Genomic DNA, 21,155 nt, shown 5'->3' with positions numbered 1-21,155 from the left:
GAAAGGATTCTAGAGGTTACTTAGATTGAGTCGAACTTGTGTTCAGTAGAAGTCCCCTGCCTCCCCTTCCCCTGCCAAGAAGTAGCTTTGGCTGCGTACTTCCAGTGATGGGCGGCCAGCCACAAACATAAGCAGATCATTTTTGGACAGCTCTAGTTGATAGAAAGTTCTTCTGTTGAGTTGGAACTTGGCCTCCCCTACAATCTCATGTACCTCAGCTCTTAGTTTTGGCTCTGGAACAACACAGAACGTGTGTCTCATCCACAACAGTTTTCTAAATAAATAAAGATGTGCCCCCCCCCAATCCTCTCCCATCTCTACTGCCTCCCATTCCCTCCAACACCCAGCCTCTTCTCCTGCTACACTTTTAAAATGTTCATATACACAGAAGATCATATCTAAAAAGTAGTATTAACAAAATGATCTCTGGAATAAAAAAAGATTTTGAAAAATAAGTTATATTTATTTGCCTCCTGAAAATAAAGAGTACGAGCCATAGCACTATCTATCTAACTTACCTAATGACCACTGGTTTGAATTCGAAAGGTATTTGTCAAAAAATTCTTGGCTCATTTGATCCATGATAAATCTTCTCCATCTTCCCAGAAAAGAAATACCTAGTGCTAACCGTAAAAGGCGCTTCTATGGTGCTAAGCAATGGAGCCAAGGCTCCTGCTTAAGGGATGATAGCAATTGCTGGTTTCTCTATATATCGTCATGCATACATATATAGTTCATGTATACACATGTATGTACAGAGGTGGGGCTGCCATGAAGCCACCGAGCTTTAGGGCTTTACCTGCATGGGCTCCTGGGAGGAGCCCTAGAACTATTTGTGTCTCCCAAATGATAAGCTTCAGGCCCCATAAAACCTAGATGTACCCCTGGGTACGTGCACACATGTGACACATGATGCACTGCTTGGAGGCACAAGTGGCGCAAGGTAGATGCATATACATGTATATGACACAGAAACCCCAGAGACTAAGCACACACAGAATTCTGTATTGGTGACCTTGATGTGAAAAGGCAGGCATCCACTTCCAGAATACTATATTCTATTATTGTATTTGTAATTTGCTTAAAACAGATACTAGAGAGAGTGAACAATGTTTCTAGCATCTGAAGACTGAAAATATACAGATGCTGTTTGTGGGGGTTAAAGTTTCTTTCCTTTAGAGGAAAGAGCCTGGGCTCTCGGGCAAGAAGTCCCAGGTCCTCCTGGTTCCTCTATTTGTCAGCTGCATGCCCTCAGGCAAATATTCTTTCTCTGTGAGGCTTAACTCCAGACTTAGTAAAATATTCTTTTGTCTCAAACAAGAATAATGCCACAGACTTGGCAGGGCTGATATGAAGATCAAGTGAGATGAGATGAACAAGCACCAGCCCCGTGTCTGCTATAATGTGGGCTCAATAGATGGCACCCCTTGTGATTCGATAATTATTCACAGACGTGTCTCAAAAAATCTGGAAACTATTTGCTTCGCTTCAACACGTTTGTATTTAAAGCGCATATACAAATTTCATGAAGTCACATTCATATGTATCAAATATGTGTTTTCCCAGTTGACATCATTTGACATAGATCTTTCTACTTCAGTCTCTCTCTCTCTCTCTCTTTCTCCTAGTTCATAGTTGTATCTTCAACTTCTTTCTATGGGGTTCTTCCCTTTAGCATTTAAGAAGTGTCCAGTTTTTCCCGTTTTCTGCATATACACACTCCCTCCATCCCGCCTTGTCTTCGTCTTCCCTTCAGGTACTGCTCCTGTTTCTCTGGTCCCAGCACAGCCAAGCTTGGCTGAGGAGCTGTCCGACTCTGCTACTCCTACTTCCCTCCCCTTCTACCACTGACCTCGTGGTCCAGCCCAGAGTGTGATGGTCAGGACTTGGGGACTCTGCCTTTCAGCAACATTCATCAGCAACACTCACTCTCTGCCTCCTTCTAAGAACATTCCATGGCTTTGGACATTTCCATCCCTTCTGGTTTTCCTTCCACCTTTTCCAACCCTGCAACAGTAAGACTCCCCAGGCTCCCACTAGTCTTTCTCCCCAGTAATTGTACCTATTCCCATGGCCTCAGTCAGCCCATCTATGCTAAATCTACTCCAGTCAGGCATTTCATCGCAACTCCAGAACCTTCAGTTATCTCCTAGATACTTCTTTTTTTTCTTCTCCTAGATACTTCTTGTATGCCACACAGACACCACACATTTAGTGTGTCGAACATAAACGTCTTTACCCCACGTGGTGCTTCCTAATACAAGGAATGCCCAGTTGTTCAGGCCAGAGTTATGCTTAATTAACTACTCTCTTTCTCTTACTCGACATCCAATCAGTCCCTAAGACTTTCAGACTCTGCCTTCTAAATACTCCCAGTGTCATCTCCTTCTCCCTGCTGATTCCATCTTACTTTACGTCAATATGGCTGTTTCTGAATGCCAACCAGGCCAACTGCCCACATCCACTCTTAACCTTTGCATTTTGTCATGCTAATCTCTGCTTAAAATGCTGAATGGTTTCTGCCTGTCTTTAAAATAACCTTTAGAATCCCGAACATCATCTGCAAGGCCATGTATCATCTACTGAAGAAATAATAAGCAGCTTGATGAATAGTTGTAATGCCACTGTAAATTGCTTTATATTTACATTCTCCAAGTCTATTCAGCAAGTCCCATAGCAAGTGGGTGGCCTGGGCATTTCCAGTTTTTATAATTACAAATAGGATTGCTAAGGGCATCTTCCCACATACCCCCCACCCCCTGCCATTGGACTGTGTCCTTTGGACATTTTCTTAAAATGGTATTATCAGTGAAAGAGTTTGATCACTTTTAAAGTTCTTATGCATTCCCTGTTCTGCAGAAGGCTGGGGCCCACACATAGTGTCATCTACATGGCTACCCAGAGCCCCTCCCCTGGGCTTCCTCAATGTTTAACTTCTCAAATTCAGTAGGGTGAAAGCAGAATTTTTACATTCTTAAAATCTGCATTTTTCAGGTGATGATTTACTATGTACATAATCCTCATGTGAAGATCATCTGAAGTAACACATTCTTAAATTTGCAAACTGTTCTCTTTCCTCTCTCTCTCTTGTTTTTATTCAGAGATTTTAGTTTCCTTTTGACCAATTCTTAAAAAAAAAAAATAGTGCAAGGGTGGGAGGGATATGTTTCAGATTTGTCATCAGATTCTCTCTGCTGGGTCCTTTCTGTCTGTGGTAGATGTTCAAGATAAAGTTCAAGGCTTTAGGTCATTCAGTTCCAGTGTAAATTCAGCAGTGGGAATGCCAAGGCAGGCACTGGTCCAAGGAGGTCCCGCCGGTGGCCATGACAGGCCCCTCCGATCAGAGGACTGCTTGGCTTTCCAATTTCTGTTCGGCCTTATTTTCTAAAAATTCCATTCAAACCATTTTTGTAGGCTGAGTAGGTGACAGTCCTTTTTATAAATACAGAGCGCCTCTATAACCATAAGCTAGTCTTTTACTTAGGAACAACTATTTGGGATTTAGCTTGATATCAATGTCTTAGACACAGATTCTAAGAAAAAGGGAGTAGGTTGTGGGAAAATCTGAATATCGTATGCAAGATAAGAAAAAATTAGAAAAGAGATACAGTAAGACAACTGTCTGTATAGCTGGATGCAGAACATAAAGAGATATTACAGATAAAAATAAGCTTGTGAGAAAATATGAATATTGTAAAATAAGTATGTGCTTTATTAAAAGAAGTATTTTACGTTTTACGTGTTACCACGCTGTGTGGCAGGGAGATCGGTCAACCCTATCATTTCATAAATGGGGAAAGCAAAGTGCTAAGAAATTAAATGACTTTTCTGTAATTGACCTATCTAAGCATTTCTCTGATGTGTGTACATTTGTTTTTTCTCTGTTCACAGATACAAGGAGAAGAGTCAACTCTGAGTGTCTCAATCAAGGATCATGCCTGCTGCAACTCCCATACTTCAGGAGTATAATTCCCCTCTGTAACTCATACCCTCAGATTTTGCGACTTGATTCTAAAATAGTGAGTTGACCCAGCCATTCAACCCAGCAAATGCACCTACCATTGCTTCATAAAGATGAATAAGCAAGTTGGTCCAAGGAGGAACTTTATGAAGATACAGATCAGTATTTTTTGTTTAACCTTGAAAGGGAATTTTACTATATTTGAAGTCCACAAGCAAAGCATATTTCCAAAAACCAAGGTTCTGGTATATTAGAAAGGGAAGGAATAATTTGCAACATCACATTCTGGTATGCTGAATGACTGACTGACTTAGTAAACCCCCCATACATTATTTGCTGAACTGAAGGGATTTGAAAATACGTGTATTTTCCTTTTTTTTTTTCCTAGCTTCAAAGAGGGTCATGAATTAAATTGAAGATAACCTGTGGTTGCTGTTGTTCTCATAAATGTATATATATATTCATTCCACCCTAATGTCTTACAATGGATAACTAAATTAGAGTAAATATCAATGCTAACTTGTCCATTCCTTCTTATTCATGTGTTTTCTCAGGCGTCAAAGTGATCAAATCATAAATACCCCTTTGAATTTAAATCATCCCAGACTATTTAAGATAGTAATTGTCTAATAGCTCTAAGAGTAGATAAAATGACCTATACAGGTAAAGTTCCATACAGTTACGTTCCTTCACATTTGTTCTTTAGCTTTGCAAATATTATAAATTCACCATCTTATATCCTTTAACTTGGAGGATATTTCAAAGAAAATATCCCATTTATCTTCAGCCTTAAAATCTTCTATTTGGGGATAATGTAATTACTTAAAGCATATTCTGCATGTTCCCTGCTTTATTCTAGAGGTTAAAAATGGACAGGTCTTGTCCTGGAAATGGATGAGATAGGTGCAGTTTGTCAAACTGGCCAAAGAATGTGGAGTTCAGAGAGGCTACCAGATTGGACCTGTGACATATGAATATTTCACGTAATTATAATTCACTGGGTCCTGTTCCCTCCTCTCTATATTTGAAGTGAGTTGTATCGAGGAGAATGTTATTTCCATACATAGAGAGCATAATTCTGGGTGAGGCCATGAAGGAAACAAGGCTGGGAGGAAGCTATACACATCCATTCATGGTGATGGGGCAACCAGATACTTTTTATTTCAGCAGCGCCATGACTGATGCAAAGCTGCTGCTGATTCATCTTAGGCAGCAAAAAAAAAAATGCAAAGAAGGACAGAAAAAAATTGGGTTAAGTGTAAGTTTTCGAGGCATAAAGGGTGAAGGGGATCGAAGTATTTTTCCCTTGCCTGTGGGATAGGAGGTTTAATAGAAGAAGGTGGGCAGTGTTTCATGATTGAGAGTGGGCTGAACTGTTAAGAGTTGAAGGGTGCTCAGGAGCCTATGGCAAAAATGTCATATTGTAGAGAAGGAAAACAGAGGCCAATGAAGTATAGTGGTCTGTAGGGGAGCCATGTGTAGAACCTGGGCCTTGGGACATCTACTACATCAAATGCTAAACCAGAAAGTCCAAGTGAGGAGAAGCAATGAGAAATGTGATGTCTGTGAACTAAAAAGGATTTTCTATCTATACCTTGTCTCTACCTAAGGAGAATGCCAGCAGGTCGATCATGCCCTCATTAACCTGCCACTTGGCCACATCATGAGAATGTCTTCTTAGTTCTTGTTTCCAGACCCTCTGACAACACCCCTCTGTTTTATGATAAATTTTCTTGCAGCCCCTACTGGCAGGTATCACCTTGAAATTCTACCCATGGCTTTCTGGTTGATGCCTTAATTAAATTACCTACAGCATACATTTCTCCTTATTCTCAGCTCAACGTAATGGGGATACTGCTCTCAGCTACTGTTGCTAGCTCTGGCCTGGCTCTGGTCTCAGAATTCCAACTGCAGAACAGGATATGTCTTTTTGGATGCTGTGGCATCACTTGGCCAAAATAAGTCTTACCCACTTCCTACAAATGAGCTCCTCATGTTAGCTAACTGTTCTATGCCTGAAGTACTATTATTTTACTCTCACTTGATCTCATTCTGGACTTCAGTGTCTCCAATTTAGACATTCTAAGTAGTTCTAGCAACAACATTCTAACTAGTTCTCCTGTTCTTTGTGATCATATTAGTCTGCCCTATGCACTGATGGCCAACGTCTGCTCCAAAGGAAGAGCTCCAATTCTATTATTCTCCTCATCCAAACCTTTCAGTGGTTTCCCATTACCTGCAAAACAGAATCCAAACTTCTTAACATGTGAGCTTTAAAGGTGGTCATGTGTAGGGTCATAATTTAATCAATATTTGTTGAGTGCCAATTGGGTGCCATGCACTGTGCTAAATGCTGGAGACAAGTCAGCTTAACAAGATACAACCCCTGCCTTGCCCAAGTGAACTTCCTCTTGGAGAGGGATGCAGAACAGAAAGCAAGCACATAAAACATGGTGTGTGTGTGTGAGTGTGTGTGTGTGAGGGGCCATGCCAGAATTAGGGTATGCTCTGGACATACCCTAGGACAGCACCTAGTGTGGACTGAGGCGGGAACAGGTGGAGGAAAGGAGAGCAGGGCCTAATTGGGGAAGCAGGGATGGGAATCAGGTGAAGCTCTCCTGAAGAAGGTCAGCAGACAAGTCAGGCAGGAGTGATGAGTGATGATGGACAGTGTTTTCAAGAGAGGACTGAATTTGTGTGGTCTTATCTCTGAACTCCATCTCTACACCAACTGACCTACAGTTCCTCCTTAACACCTTTCCTTACCTCCATCTTGGCTGTCTTTCCAAGTTTTCAAAGGCTGCCTCTGTGACCATACTTTGAGCTTTTGCTTGACAGTCCAGGCTGAAATCGCCTCTGCTATCTGTAAATCTCCTGAGCCCATACTTTTGCACATCTAGCGTGGGTTGCACAGAGAATACTCACTGAATGAATTTCTTTTGCCACCTAACTGGGGACTAGACACATCAGGACCAGACTAGTATACTGGCTACATCTGGCCTCCCATCTCCTGCCTCTTCCATTCATCAGATGGGCTATTTCACCATTATCCAAATACACTAAGCTAATGCTGTTCCAGTGACCTGCAATGTTCTTCTCTCCCTACCTCATTTTCATCTATCCTTCATGCTCCAAATCAACTCTATTCTGTTTTTCATAAGCTCCATCCTACCCTGCCCTCTCTCCTCTCCAGCTTCCTTTTGTCTTTAGGTTCAAAGGTGCAATCCTAACTGGACAGCAGGATCCTGTCCATCTTCCATATGGTCTGCTCTGGCAGAGACCTGACAATATGGCTGGGAGGCTTTTGTCTATCTTTGCTTCCAGCTTTGAGCAGAGAGAATCTAGTTTCTAAGTAAAGTGGACAGAGGTCACTAGGGAGAAAAATCAGCAACAAAAAGGAGCATCTAAGATAGGATGGGGTGGGTGGGTGGGGGTGGGACTTACAGACTCACAGAGGAAAGCCAGGGTAAGGGCTAAGTCAAATCCCCTCAATATGCATCACTGTGTTTCCCCTTATCTGCCTTACATGAATGGTTTTTCTAGAACATGCTGAAGAGTGAAGAGTTCTTTTCCTCCAGAGAGGTGACTTTGCCCCTTTGAGTATACCTTTGAGTTTTCCTGAGAACAGACAAGGTAAGTGTTTTTTTGCATTAAATTAAAGGAACTATTTAGTTTCTTTTTAGGTTAGTTTTATTTATGGGTATGATTGTTCTAGTTTTCTTATCCTGAGACTACAGAAAGAAGCAATGATTTGAGACAAAATGTTTCAGGCATGTCTAGCTCCATTACTCCGCAAAACCTGAAAAAGATCTGTTTTTCAGAGATAATAAACTTTAAAGTTTCAATAACATCTCTACTTCTGGGGGAAACTTCCCTTTATCATTTCCTCATATAAACGGTCTGCTGCAATTGGGAAAAGCAGGGGAGATACTGTTCTGTATCCTTATCTCACCCCCTGTGATGGCGATGGTTCCTCATGACAGTTGGTTTATTAACTTCTGGCAGGCCTCCAGGAGTAAGGAAGGGTTGAACGTCGTTGGAGCTATGCCAAGACCTGATGCAGGACCTTTGCCCTTGGTCAAGACGAAGAGAGTCTCTGCTGGACAAGTTACATCAGAGTCGGCCCCAATGAGACTCGAGAGGAGGGAGGCCTGCTAATATTTGAATAACTAGCCCTCAAGAGGCATAAACCCGAGGCCAAAGTTCCCCCTTCCCCTATGGAGTTCCCAAATAACTATCTTCTAAATCTCCACAATGTTTAAGAAATGAAATGGGAAAGTCTATTTGAAGTCTTACCTGTGTCAGCAATACACTGCGCAGGTACAAAAGCTCTTTACTGAATCGAATCTTCCCATGCAGTCCTAGGAGCCCTTATTCTGACAAAACTGTCTAGTTAAATGAGCCTGAGAAGTCTTCCACTTGCATTTTTCAGGATTTCCATAATCTACAAGATGCGATATTTCACAAAATTTGGTACTTCAAAGGGGGTCGTCGGAAGCCCTTTGAGTTTATTTCTAAGCTTGCCTTAGCTACTAGGGTCTCCACCTCTTCCCATTCTTATCTCCCATTTCCTCACACCTCTTCTTTTCACTCCATCTACCCTAGCAGGGCTCACACACCCTTCCTCTTCCGTCTTTGGTTTTCCCTGGGCATTTCCCTACCTATACTCACTCCTAAGCATCTCCAAAAGTTTCCAGAATGAGGAGCAAGGCAGAGTGGAAGGGCTAGAATGCATTTTCTTCTTGATTTAGTGGCACAACTTAGATCCCTCAAGCTCCGGTGTCTGTAGGTCCTAACCAGTTTCCTTTTCTCAACCTTCAAAGGTTCCCCTTGATCTGAAAATTCTTCCTCTTTTCCCCTCAAACTGATTTATGTCATTAGGATCTTTCAACTCTATTAAGCTCAAGTCATTGTCTTTGTGTTCATGGTAGCCAACTGTGGGGGATTTCTTGGGCATGATGAGTGGTGGCAAAGAGCAACCAATGGCTAACAGATTTTTTCCAAGCTGAGCTCATGTCAGGGATCCAGACTCTCACCTGAATGAGGAGATCGGTAGCGAAAGTCCTCTTTGGTCAGCAGCAGGAGAGCTTTGCCATTCATTTCAAATGTGTTGCTGTCAATTGGCCTTAAAGAAAACTCATTTTCAGCCCACTTGAGCCACTGGGCTACGTCATCCCTGCTCCAGTAAACTGGCTGCAAGCCTGTTGGTGAGAGAGCAAGGCAGAAGGGGAGGGAGAAAGAGAGAAAGAGAGAGAGAAAGGTCTTGTCAGTTAGACATCTGGAATAAAAGGAAAAGCTTTCTGAATGGTTAATAAAATTGAGTCTCCACATCTGAAGAGCCCTTATGGTCAACTCCGAAGCCCAAGTTAAAGCTCAAGATTCGTCAGTGCCAAAGGGCGGTACCAAATGAAGTATGTATTTAGAGGCAAAATGAGAAGACAAATCCCTTTTTATGTCTTTAATGGTCCCGAGGTGTTACTGCCTGGCCCCTTCTTGCCCAGCTCCTGAGGCTCTCTCGATCCCAGGTGGCCCTAAAGCTGGCTCTACGGTGGCCTGAAACACCCAAGGAACTCAGAGTCATGACAATTGTCAATGTGCTTCAGAGGGGACCTTAGAGTCATGGCTGATCTGATTGTCACCCACTATCTTTTTGAAGTGGGAATGTTCCAGAGCTGGGCTTGACCTTCGAGAGCTGCCAAATCATGAAGTGTTCCCTGAAACTTCTTCCAGGAAGAGCAATTCATTCAGCCTCTGGGAAACTATCAGACTAGCCTCTGGGAATAAGAGGGCAAAGTAAGGATAAAAGGTCTTTTGCCTTTTTATTCTAGTTTTTGATGTCTGAACTTGCTCATGGGGGTGGTACTTGGACTCTGAGTAGGACCAGAAGTGGGCCAGAGGGAGGGCCGCAGCTTAGGTTATGAGGGTAGCTCAGGCTGGATCTTTCTGGAAGCCTGACTGAGTCTATATTTTTATTTCATTTTGCTGTTACTGGAAATCTTTGATATATCCTTCAAGTGGTTTAGAACAGTGGTTCTCAAAGTGTGATCTGGAGACCACTCAGGGTTCCCAAGACCTTTTCAGGGTGTCTAAGAAGTCAAAACTCTTTTCATAGCAATATTAAGAGTTTACCATTTTTCACTCTCATTTATTCGGGAGTATATAGTGGAGGTTCCTAGAAGGTTCATAATGTGATAGTGCACACTATCCGGATAGGAGAATCCGGACATCTTCTATGAAGCCAGACATAAAAGAGACTTGCAAACCTTTAAAGCAATGCCACTTTTCTCACTAATTGTTTTGGAAGTCATATTCATAAATATATACTTAATGCTAATATAAGCTCAGCTTATTATTTTTCAGCAAGTTAGGTATTTTTTAAATTCTGTTTTAATTTCCGATATGGTAAATATAGATAGATATAATCCATGAGTGAAGCTCTCTGGGATCTTCAATAATTCTTAAGAATTGAAAGCAGTCCTGAGACCAGAATGAGAACTGCTGGGTTGGAAGAAGCTAGATGCTTAATAGAGCTTTTTTCTCTAAAACTGTATTGCATAAACTAATAGTTTAAATACCATGGGATCAGGATTTGCTAAGAAGGAGCTTCAGTCTCTCCAGCAAATTACTTAAACTTGCTAAGGAGACTCCATGAGCATGCTATAAAAGTGCCCTTCAGCTGGATCCTGGAAACAGTCACCTTTTCATCATTAGGCATAATAAAGAACGGACTGGTCTACTTGGATGGGCTGCTTTTCCTCCCTAGTGGACCAGGAATGAACAGCTCAGATCCCTTGGAGAAAGTCCAGGGCCTCTGGGCATGACTATTGGCTCTGCCTTCCAGGTGGCTCCTTTGCAAAGTCTAGTTTTGAAGAATAGTAGCTGGCTTCCTGGAGCTCTGGGGAAGTCTTCTCTAAAATAGTCTATCGTGCAGGTCACCAAGAAAGAACTACGGGCCCTGGCATAATCAGAGATGGACATTTAAGAGTTCTTTCTCTTGATTTTTATGTTTAATAATTTTACATGGAAAAAACAGTGGCATCTAAAATAAGAATGTGTAGTATGCTACTGCTCTGTGATTGAGAATAACACACAGCCACTAAGGAACTCAAGGTTTTGTTTTTGACTCTTAACTGTGCCAAGAAGTAATGCCTATTAAAAATGGTCCTCGGATACAGAAGATGCTCCCACTCTTTCCAATGACCTTGAAAACACATATCTGGAATCACAATGAAACAGGAGTGGGCCTAAGGATGGCTCTGGAAAATCTCAACTTTTGAACTGGCAAAAAACCTTCACATTTACTTCCTAGTGTCAGTGGTGTCCCCTTTGAACAGGAACAGAATGATTAGTGATTTGTCATTAGGAGCTTTTTCCTTCCTCTCCTTCACACAGACAGCATGGGGACAGCCCAGATATTGGGGGCCAAGTGTAAGGGGCCAGTCAACCTTGGCCTAGAAAAGATCCTGGTGGTAGGTGGGCCACAGGGCAGATGATGCTCAGTCAGAAACAGGAAAAACGATGGGGTAGCTGATTGGAAGTGTGAGTGCTGGAGCAAATACAGAACCGAATCCCACTTGGGAGGGGAAATGAGAGTAAAATGCTGAAGTGTCTGCAGAGGATTCACTGAACCAGAGGGAGGCGGGTGACAAGGGGGTGGGGGCCACAAGTAGTAATTTGAGGTTCTTTATATTCTATGGAAGAAAATACTCATGAGTAATCTTTTCCCTAAATACAAGAAGAGTCACACACTCCCAACAGCCCTGCTGGTGAAGAGCGACAGTTTCTCTTTTCACTTCCCATTAATTTCTCCCACAGCCCTGTCCCTGAAGCGAGCAGAACCACTGCAGAAAGCCCCTCCTGGGAAACCAACATGAGTGCTCTGGGCTGTGTGCAAAAGGGAGCCATCAAGTCACTGTCAGGCCAGGGAAATACCATGGTAATCCTAGCAATTTCACAAAAGTGACCTTGCCAGACCAAGCTACCTGCTCGAGTCCACTCAATAAATACACTAATCGGAGTCACTACTCTTCCCTTGGCATAAAGAGAAGGTAGATACATTTACTGAGCTTCTGGAAAGAGGCTTTATAAGTTCTGGTGTTCAAAGTCAAGTCCTACTGCTGCTTCCTCTTTAATTCACTAGAATGACTGAGGAAAAAGAGGCCCCTGTTCCTCAAACCTAACAGCCTAAGGCCTGGGAGTTACAGTATCTAAGTGGAATAGTCTTGGACCCAGAGACAATTCTAATTAGGACCACTTAATTTACTTAATAGTCATTTATTAAGCACATCTATCATCTAGCACTCTTGTAAGCACTTTATATATATAAGTTCATTTAACTGTATGCTCACAGCAGCCACACGAGATAGCGGTTCGGGTCAGAGAACTCAGGCTCAGTGCATCGAAGGGATTTGCCCAAGGTCACATGGCCACAGTAACAAGAAGGGCTGAGATTCAAACCCAGGCAGTCTGGTTGCAGAGTCTGTGTTTTTACCCATCACACATGGCTTACACATGCACTTCCCCCCCTAGAGTCAGAATTCCAATTGATTTTCAGCCATCTATTAGGGATTCAGAAAAGACTGCATGAATTGAATCCTCCCCCTCCTAGACTTTGATTCTTGGAGGCTTTCTCAAGTTATCAACAGACTAAAAATAGAGCAAAAAATCTGTATATCCCTGGAGAAGTAGATTTATAAATGGGAAGAGGAAGGAGGTGTAGGTGGCACTCTGCTTTGAACACATCTAGGAATAAAGTGTCACTCTCACTGGCTACTCACTGCTCCTAGGTACCAGTCTTGAGACTTGGCCTGGCTCATGGCTGCTAATGTCACAGAAGCTGCAAGCAGGCAAAATGAGGGAGAACATATAATACAGAACTGGTTTTATAGTTACCTCTTGAGACTTTAACTCTACAAAGTTGAATAATACAGAGGTTCCTAATCATTAGTAAAAAGAAGAGAGACCATTCTTTTGTACCTCTATTACACTACTCCCTCTGCACATAATAAGCCCATGAAAGTCATACTAAGACCTGCATTTTTAATGTGAATTCATTTCAGAGCATATTTGAGAATTTCGTTCAGAAAAACTGAACTGCTATGATTAAGAAAATTCCTAAGAACTCCACTGTGTTTTTTTTTTTTTCCCAAGTAGGTCAAGTGAAGTTCATGGTGCCATACCCTTCACTGACACACTGAGACCCTTAAATTTGCTTCTAATATTTTTTCAATTCCATGTTCAAAGGAGCAGCCACTTTCATCAGCACATTCTTAGGCTCATTTCAAATCTTCTGAGTTATGTTTAGACAACGATGAAAAATGTGCTCAGAGTCAGTCAGGAACCTGGATTTTACTTCCAGAGCTCCCATTAGTTAACAGCTGATTTTGGCTCAGTGGTTTTATCTGTAAAACGAGGGGCTTAGGCTGTGTGATCTCTATTCCTTTCTGGGTTTAACATAGTCAACACACTCCCACTTCATCTGAATCCTAAAGACGAAAACCTACAAATAGCCAGGACCTTTTTTCTATCAAACTACTCCCTGCTCACAAAGATGACTCTGAGATTTTGTAACTTCCTGAATGATCTTCTGAGTCTCGGAAAATAGATTAAGTTATTTTAAGTCGAGTATGGTGCTTAAGAGTGTTTTATTAGAATCCGATTCTTGGAAAAGTTCTAAACCGGCTAAGGCAATAATAAACATAACATTTTGACAAGGTGCTTTCACATGTATGATCTCATGTAATTCTCACAAAATCTCTGTGAAATCCATCATGTTTTCATTTCAGTTTAATAGAGGAGGAAACAGGGCTCAGAGTCATGAGGTGATGGCACTGGTTTGAACAATACTCAGTTCAAGCTCTTTTACTATAGTACACATTCATCAAACACATCCTTTAAAAAAATAAAAAGATTTTATTTATTTATTCATGAGAGACACACACACAGAGAGGCAGAGACACAGACAGAGGGAGAAGCCTGATGTGGGACTTGATCCCAGGACCCCGGGATCATGCCAGGAGCTGAAAGCAGACATTCAACCACTGAACCACCCAGGCATCCCCAAACACATCCTTTGTCCCAAACTTTCTGTGTAAGTGGGATTTTGATGCAGATTCTGTGGCTTACTGAATAGAACTATAAAAGAGAAGAAGATACCCCAGAGATGATCTGGCCCAACTCCCACCCATCTTACTCATTAGGAAATGAAAGCCAGGAAAAGTTAAGAGGCTGAAGATGAAGCTGGCCCAGGTTCTCTGTTTCCAGCATCTCATGCTGTGTCATAACTTGATTAAATGATACAGAACGATTCTGTAACCCTTGACACAAATGAGGAAAGTTATCACTTCCTTGCTTAGTCATTTTGCCTTCAGATTAAGCACCCTTAATTGGTACAAACATAATTTCTCTACTGCAGTATTTAGACCCTCACCAACCCGCCCCCACTTCCAGGGAGCCTCCTTAGCTCCCACCCCTAAACACAGTACCAGGAGCAGGATTGGAACCTTTCTTTCTTTGGACAATATACTTCTATGGACAGTAGTAGCTAATAATCCTTGGGCATGTAGACTGAGTATTTTCTACGAAGATTCTTATTCTCATTTTACAGATGAGCAAAAAAATGTGGCACACATAACTGGGCACGGTGGTGCTAGGATCCAAACCCAGGTGGTCTGGCTCCACAGTCCCAACTCTTAGAACTCTGCCACCATGCTGCTTGCCAAGTCCCTCAGGATAACCGCGAATCCTTATGATAGCTCACCGTGTGCCAGGCACTGTTCCCAGTGCTCTCTGTACAGAACTCCTGTAATCCCCAGAGCAATACTATATGATAGAAACAATCACTATCCCTACTTACAGAGGAGAAAACTGGAGTACAGGGAAGTTAACTTGACTCAGCCAAAGTCACGCAGCCAGGAAATGGCCAAGCCAGCTGCCTTGGCCCAAAGTCCATATTATTAACCACCTATCTCTCTGTCTAAGCTTATCTGGTGTTTTGGCAGGACATCAAACTAAACTCCTGATTTAAAAAAGAGCGAGAGAACAGTTTCTTTTTTTTTAATTAATTAATTAATTAATTAATTAATTTTATTTATGATAGTCACACACAGAGAGAGAGAGAGAGAGGCAGAGACACAGGCAGAGGGAGAAGCAGGCTCCATGCACTGGGAGCCCGAAATGGGATTCGATCCCGGGTCTCCAGGATCGCGCCCTGAGCCAAAGGCAGGCACCAAACCGCTGCGCCACCCAGGGATCCCGAGAGAACAGTTTCAATGGTTGTGTGAATTTCCACAGTGGATACCCCTGCAGGCACTGAGTGCCAGCACTGAAATGATTTCCCAGCTGTATGATCTTAGACAAGTTACTGAACCTCTCTGTATCTCACTTACCTCCACTGAAAAATGGGGACAATTTTCAACCCATACGTTAGGACCACTGAATCATAGACAATGTACTTATCAGATGTGAAGATGCCATAAAGCTAATATAGAGTAAGATTATACAAATGATAATAATATAAAATACATAGGATGGCAGTATGTGGAGTACAACAAACATCTAATAAAAAATAGCTCCGCTCACGAGTGTTATCATTTTTACCCTGCACATACATAGCTGGTGTTTGGAACCCAACTATATGAATATATGTCAATCAGTATTAGATTTCATCTTGTTCTTTTTTTGCCATCATTCCAGCGTGCTACAGTCTCTCTAGACTTTGCTCTATCTCTAGTAACAACTATCCTTCACTGCTTCATGTCATCTGCAGCTTTGATAAGCATCCTCCACCTCAACAGGTTCCTGACAAAGTGATGGATTAGGTGAGGGCTGAGATGGGAGCACTCTGGTGACACACTAGCCACCTCCTTGCAGATGTATCCTGATCAAGTTGTTGGTCCTTTTGGGTACCAGTGCTCAACAATCAATCCATGTATCTACTCTGGTAGTTGGTACATTTTTCAAGCTCAGCCAAAAAGGCACCATCTAAAATTCAATGAAATGCTGTTTTCATGTCCATAAATATGTAATTATAGCCTCATCAAAGAGGCTAGAGGAAGAAGAGAAGGAGCAGGTGCTTGGCTCTGAAGGGGTGACTTATTTACTAAGTGCTCGCAACATGTATGTTTCAAAATCTGTCCCAAATTTCATCTGGAAGTTATATCCATTTTTAGTGTGTACATGCACTTTTTTTCCCTTCTCTATTATGACCAACAGGTCAACAGTGGTTCTTTCTTTCAGTACCTCTTCCATTTCCTACAACCCTCCGGGATCACTAGGGTGGCAGACAGTGAGCTCACCCTTGTACATTCTGCATTCCCGTATGTCATCTGTCGGGGCCAAGAGCCTTGAATTTATTTAGAACAACTCAGATTCATTTTTACATCAATTCGCCCATCTTGGGCTTTAATTCCCTTATGTCAATGTTTGCAATACTCGTTTCAGTCTGACAATCATTCTCCTTGATGGAAGAGAAAGAAGAAAGAGAGAAGTTGAACAGTTGTGTTTTCTTTTTGCCAACTTGTTAATGTCACTCCCTGCGACCCAATGAGCGTGCTGATATTGTTATTTTTTTTCCCTTAGGATTTATTTATTTATTTGAGAGAGAAAGAGAACAGAGGGAGGGAAGGGCAGAGCAGAAGGAGACAGAGAATCTCAAGCAGGCTCCTTGCTGAGCACAGAGCCTGAATACGGGGCTCAAAACCTGAGCTGAAACCAAGAGTTGGATGTTCAATCCACTGAGCCACCCAGGTGCCCCAATACCATCCTAATTCTTTTTTTTAAAATAGATTTTATTTATTATTATTTATTTATTTATTATTTATTTATTATTTGAGACACACAGAGAGAGGCAGAGACACAGGCAGAGGGAGAAGCAGGCTCCCTGTGGGGAGCCTGATGTGGGACTCTATCCTAGGATCCCACCGTCACGACTTGAGCCAAAGGCTGATGCTCAACCACTGAGCCATCCAGGTACTCCTACTGTCCCAATTCTTAAACCACCCACAACACTCATTGTTTTCTTAAACAGCTTCTATAGTTTTCAGCTCACTTAGTTTTAGTCTTCTAAATTTAAACATTGCTCTACGTTTTCCTTTTCAGTAAGTTTTTCTTCTATCTACCACAGACATCTTTTTAAAATTTGAGCTCATTAGGCTGGTACACACACACAAAAAAGTGGGTAAAATAAACTGGCATGATCTTTCTGGTAAACAACTTAGTGGTAATTTCAGAGCCCTGTAAATCTTAACTGTTGTGAGCACTTAAGAAACTACCTTAAAAAAGTAATTTAGGATACAGAGAAGGCGTTGACGCACAAAGATGTTCACTGCAGTGTTATTTTTACTAGCAGGAAGCTGGAAACCTAGTCAACAGGACTAGTTAAGTAAACCATGGACAACATCTCTGAAAGAAAATTATGTAGCCAGTCACAGAACATTTGTAAAGAGTCCCCATTCATATGGTAGAAAACTAAATAGCACGTGTACCTATGTGTGGTAGTCTCAAACAACGCACAGAAAAATATTACCAGGAAACATAAAAATATTAATGGCAACTGCCACTCCATAGAATTATAGGCGATGCTTCTTGTCCTTTCTCATTTTTTTATTTCCCAATTCTTTACATTAAGCATGTATTACTTCTATATTTTAAAAAGCCTATTTAAAATCTGAGCTCCCCAGAGAACATCCCCAGTACAGCCTCATCAGTTTCTTCACCTGCCTTCCTCCTGTCTTGTCCCAGTAAGTGCCCTGTGGAGCTCACACATCGGAGGTTCATTTCCTTTCTCTTTTTAAAAGATTTATTTATTTATTTCGGAGATGGAGTACATGCAAGTGGGGGGTGAGGCAGAGAGAGGGAGAATCTCAAGCAAGGTCCCAGCTAAATGTGGAGCCCAATGTGAGGCTCGAACTCACCACCCTGAGATCATGACCTGAGCCAAAATCAAGAGTCAAAGCTTAACCGACTAAGCCACCCAGGCACCCTGACTCTTTGGACTTGTGCATGAGCACTGTGGAACATGAGACCACAGGTACTTTTTCCCTCAAAGTCTGAAAGTACATCTGATCATGTCTTCCATTTCTCTTTTCCAGTTCTAAGATGATATTTTCATTCTCCCCAGAGGTTCCCATCATTTCTACTCTGCCAACCGATTCTTGCTTATTTGTCAGACCTGAGTCCAAATTCGTAGTGCCCCTTATCATTCTACCTTCTGGGAGATAAAACTGCTCATTGTTAGGTGCATCTGTTAAGCGTTACAACGTGTAAGCACGGAGCTGATGGGAATTGCTCAGTGCTTTTCACGTCACGCATGGCACTCAATGGTCCCCCAGTGATGGCGGACCGTACAAAGACCTCCCAATCCACCTCTGGGCCAGCTGTGCAGCCTGTGACTGCCACCCCTCTCCTACCCGACACTATTCTCATCAGGTAGGATACTTCAGATTTGTGCAGCTCTCCGCTATTACCACGTGCTGCCACATCTGCGGCATCCCCACAACTATTGTGTGAGGGAGCTAAGCGGGCATAATTGTATTTGCTGACAGAATGGAAGTTTAGAGAGGCAGAGGGACTTTCTCAAAGTCACAGTGGGTGTAGGACCAGAACTCCAGCCCCAGGTCTTCTGTATCAGTCCAGTGATCAGGTCAAAGAATGTACTGCATATAAAAATCCCTTGCATTCTAAAATGCACGATAACAATGCAAGGGCATTACGAAGAATCAATCATAAACTCAACTTCTCATGGCAGTCTTGATTAAGCTGTAGATCCAGAACTTCGAGCAGTGTCCAGAGGGCCCCCTCTGCCCTCTGCAAAGGGAATTGTGGCAGGCAGGGTTTATCTTAGAATAAACCCTTCAAAGGAAAAGTATCATCAGAGCCCTTCAAGTTGCTTTCCAGAGCACTTTCTGGAGCCTCTTCTGACTCCCTTCCCTCTCTGAGAGCCGGTTCTCCAGGCTCCCACACTGGTCTTGGTCTTGGAGGTAACTCCAACAAGCCCAGCATTCTCATTTCTCTGGGTCTGTCTCTAACCTTGGAGTTGCTATTTGATCAAAACTGCTTTCAGCCCACAAATTCTGTCACTAGGGAATTAGAAGTTCCAAAATATTTCCTATTCTTGTCCTCAAGGTTACCCTGTTTCTCAGCACTCAGTATCCAAGTAGAGGTTAGAAGGTTCTACTTCTGTCTTTTGGCCCAAATCCCAAAAGCAAGAATACTATTTGTTCATGTTTAGATCCAAAGTCATATTCAATTCCCTTGAAAAAATTTTTTCCTTACAGACTTCATCTTGTGCATTTTTTTGGCTTTCCCTCAGGTTTATCCACAAAAAGGTTTTTATCAGCAAACCTGTTGACAGCAAAACTGGCCCACAGCCTGTCACTCACCCTCACAAACATGACATAAGAGTCCTTCCCATTTCTGCTTTGGGGCAGCAACCCAGTGCAGTGATAGGCATGTAACACTTGAGATAAAAACCTGGGTTTTTATTTCAAAAACTTTTTAATTTTGAACTTAGTCCTTAGTTCAAAAACTGGTCCTGTCACCTACTAGCTCAGTGATTTTGGGTAAGTTACATCTGTGAGCCTGTTTCCCCAGAAGTCAAATAAGGACAAGAACAGTACTTATCTCCTTGGGCAAATTTAAGTACGAAATGAGATGGTCCATAGAAAGACTTCTCACCCTGTCTGGTACCTGGGAAGCACTGAATACATTTGAGGGGTTGGGTAGGACAGAGACGGGATAGCAGATTAGCTGCACTTTGCCACATGGCTCCAGAAGACTGAAAGAGTTTCTGCAGCTCACTGGGGCCTCGAAAACTGAAGCGAGAGTTCTTGCAGGGGGCAGAGAGCTCTGGCAGGAGCCATGGGGCCAGCACAGGGCTCTGAGGAGGGGACCAGCATCATCAGTGTGCTGGGAGGGGATGTAGAGATGAGACTGGAACAGATGAGAGGCTGGAGGAATAAAGGTCAGATCAGGAGCCCATTCAGGTCCTGGACTAGGGTGAGGCAGGTGCAGCACTCACTTTGGGTGCAAAATTTTAGACAGTGCCCCCAATTTAGCAATCATGAAAAACCATTTTCGGAAAAAGAATAATATTCCAAAGCATTATTGAAGAAATCGGAATGAATGCCAAAAATTCATAATGAATAAAATATCAACCTTTTAACTAAAGGTATATTGAAGAGATGACTGAGCATGTGGTGATGGTGGAGAAGGGCGCAGATTAGAGCTGTGCTCCTTAAGTTTCAGAGATAATGGACCCCTCTGAGTATTCCGTGAGAGCTACGGACTCTCTTCTGAAATGCGCAGGCACATGCAAACAAACATTTGCCTGCGATTTCAGTTTATAGACTATCTCAAGTTTATCTAGGGAACCTTGGAGAATCAGGTTAGTATTTTTTCAGCCCCACATATGCAAATGGGCCTGACAATAGGTACTGGCAATTCAGGTAAGAACCCATTTAGGTGTGAGCAGAGAAACACACGTACATCTCTCCTGACATCTTGGGGAGGAAAGAAAAGAGAGGCAAGAAGGGTGGCCTAGTCCCGCTGAAGTGTGTGTGTTGCCCTATACAACGAAATGAGGAAATGTGACTCTTAGGGGGTCACTTGGCTTAAGAAATGCACACACACACCTGACCTGAAATATGGAATGCCCCCTCTTTAGGTATTTCAGAAATCATTGCTAACATACTGCAAGTTTTTATTCATACTAGTGAAGATTAATCACTGCAAATTATCTTAATTTACGAACAATAAGGCACCTGGGATAGGAGAGACACCACTGAAGGACAGATGTGATTGAAAGATCACATCTAAAGGAAAGAGGCAATTTAGGGCAGGGCAGTGTTTCTCACACCGCAGGGCAGAAAAATACACGTTATTTTCAATTTTACTGATATTTATGCTCACGGGTCCATTTTTAAGACGGAAAAAAATGTAGCGCAATAGACAGTAAGAGTTGCAATGCTCCTCAAATAGATTTAGGGGGCAAGCCAAAACTGCTGGGAAAAGCTGGTGCAGGAAGGTTTTCTGATCATCAGTGGAAGTGGAGGGGTTCAGAGAATAGAAGGACGTTGTTGGATTTGCATGACCCGCACAACACAGATGATCTACTACTGGGTGCTTGAATCAAGAAGAATGCATATCCTTTCTTTACCCTCTTGCTCTTTTAAACCACACAGGATCATGTCTTGTG

General features: G+C 42.4%; 1 protein-coding gene across 3 annotated transcripts in view; it reads right to left on the bottom strand.

The window, feature by feature from the left end:
- The window catches only part of ETV6 (ETS variant transcription factor 6), a 243,710-nt gene that overhangs the window by 42,663 nt on the left and 179,892 nt on the right, over positions 1 to 21,155 (bottom strand). For all 3 annotated transcript variants that reach the window (XM_055336782.1, XM_055336780.1, XM_055336781.1), the window contains exon 3: positions 8,998 to 9,162. In XM_055336782.1, the coding sequence (XP_055192757.1) occupies positions 8,998 to 9,162 (165 nt within the window). The remainder of the gene's footprint in view (positions 1 to 8,997; positions 9,163 to 21,155) is intronic.

This window comes from Nyctereutes procyonoides, unplaced genomic scaffold (genome assembly GCF_905146905.1).
Source record: "Nyctereutes procyonoides isolate TBG_1078 unplaced genomic scaffold, NYPRO_anot_genome, whole genome shotgun sequence".
Lineage (NCBI taxonomy): Eukaryota > Metazoa > Chordata > Mammalia > Carnivora > Canidae > Nyctereutes > Nyctereutes procyonoides.
Note: the sequence above shows the minus strand (reverse complement) of the source record. Positions and strands in the feature narration are given on the sequence as shown.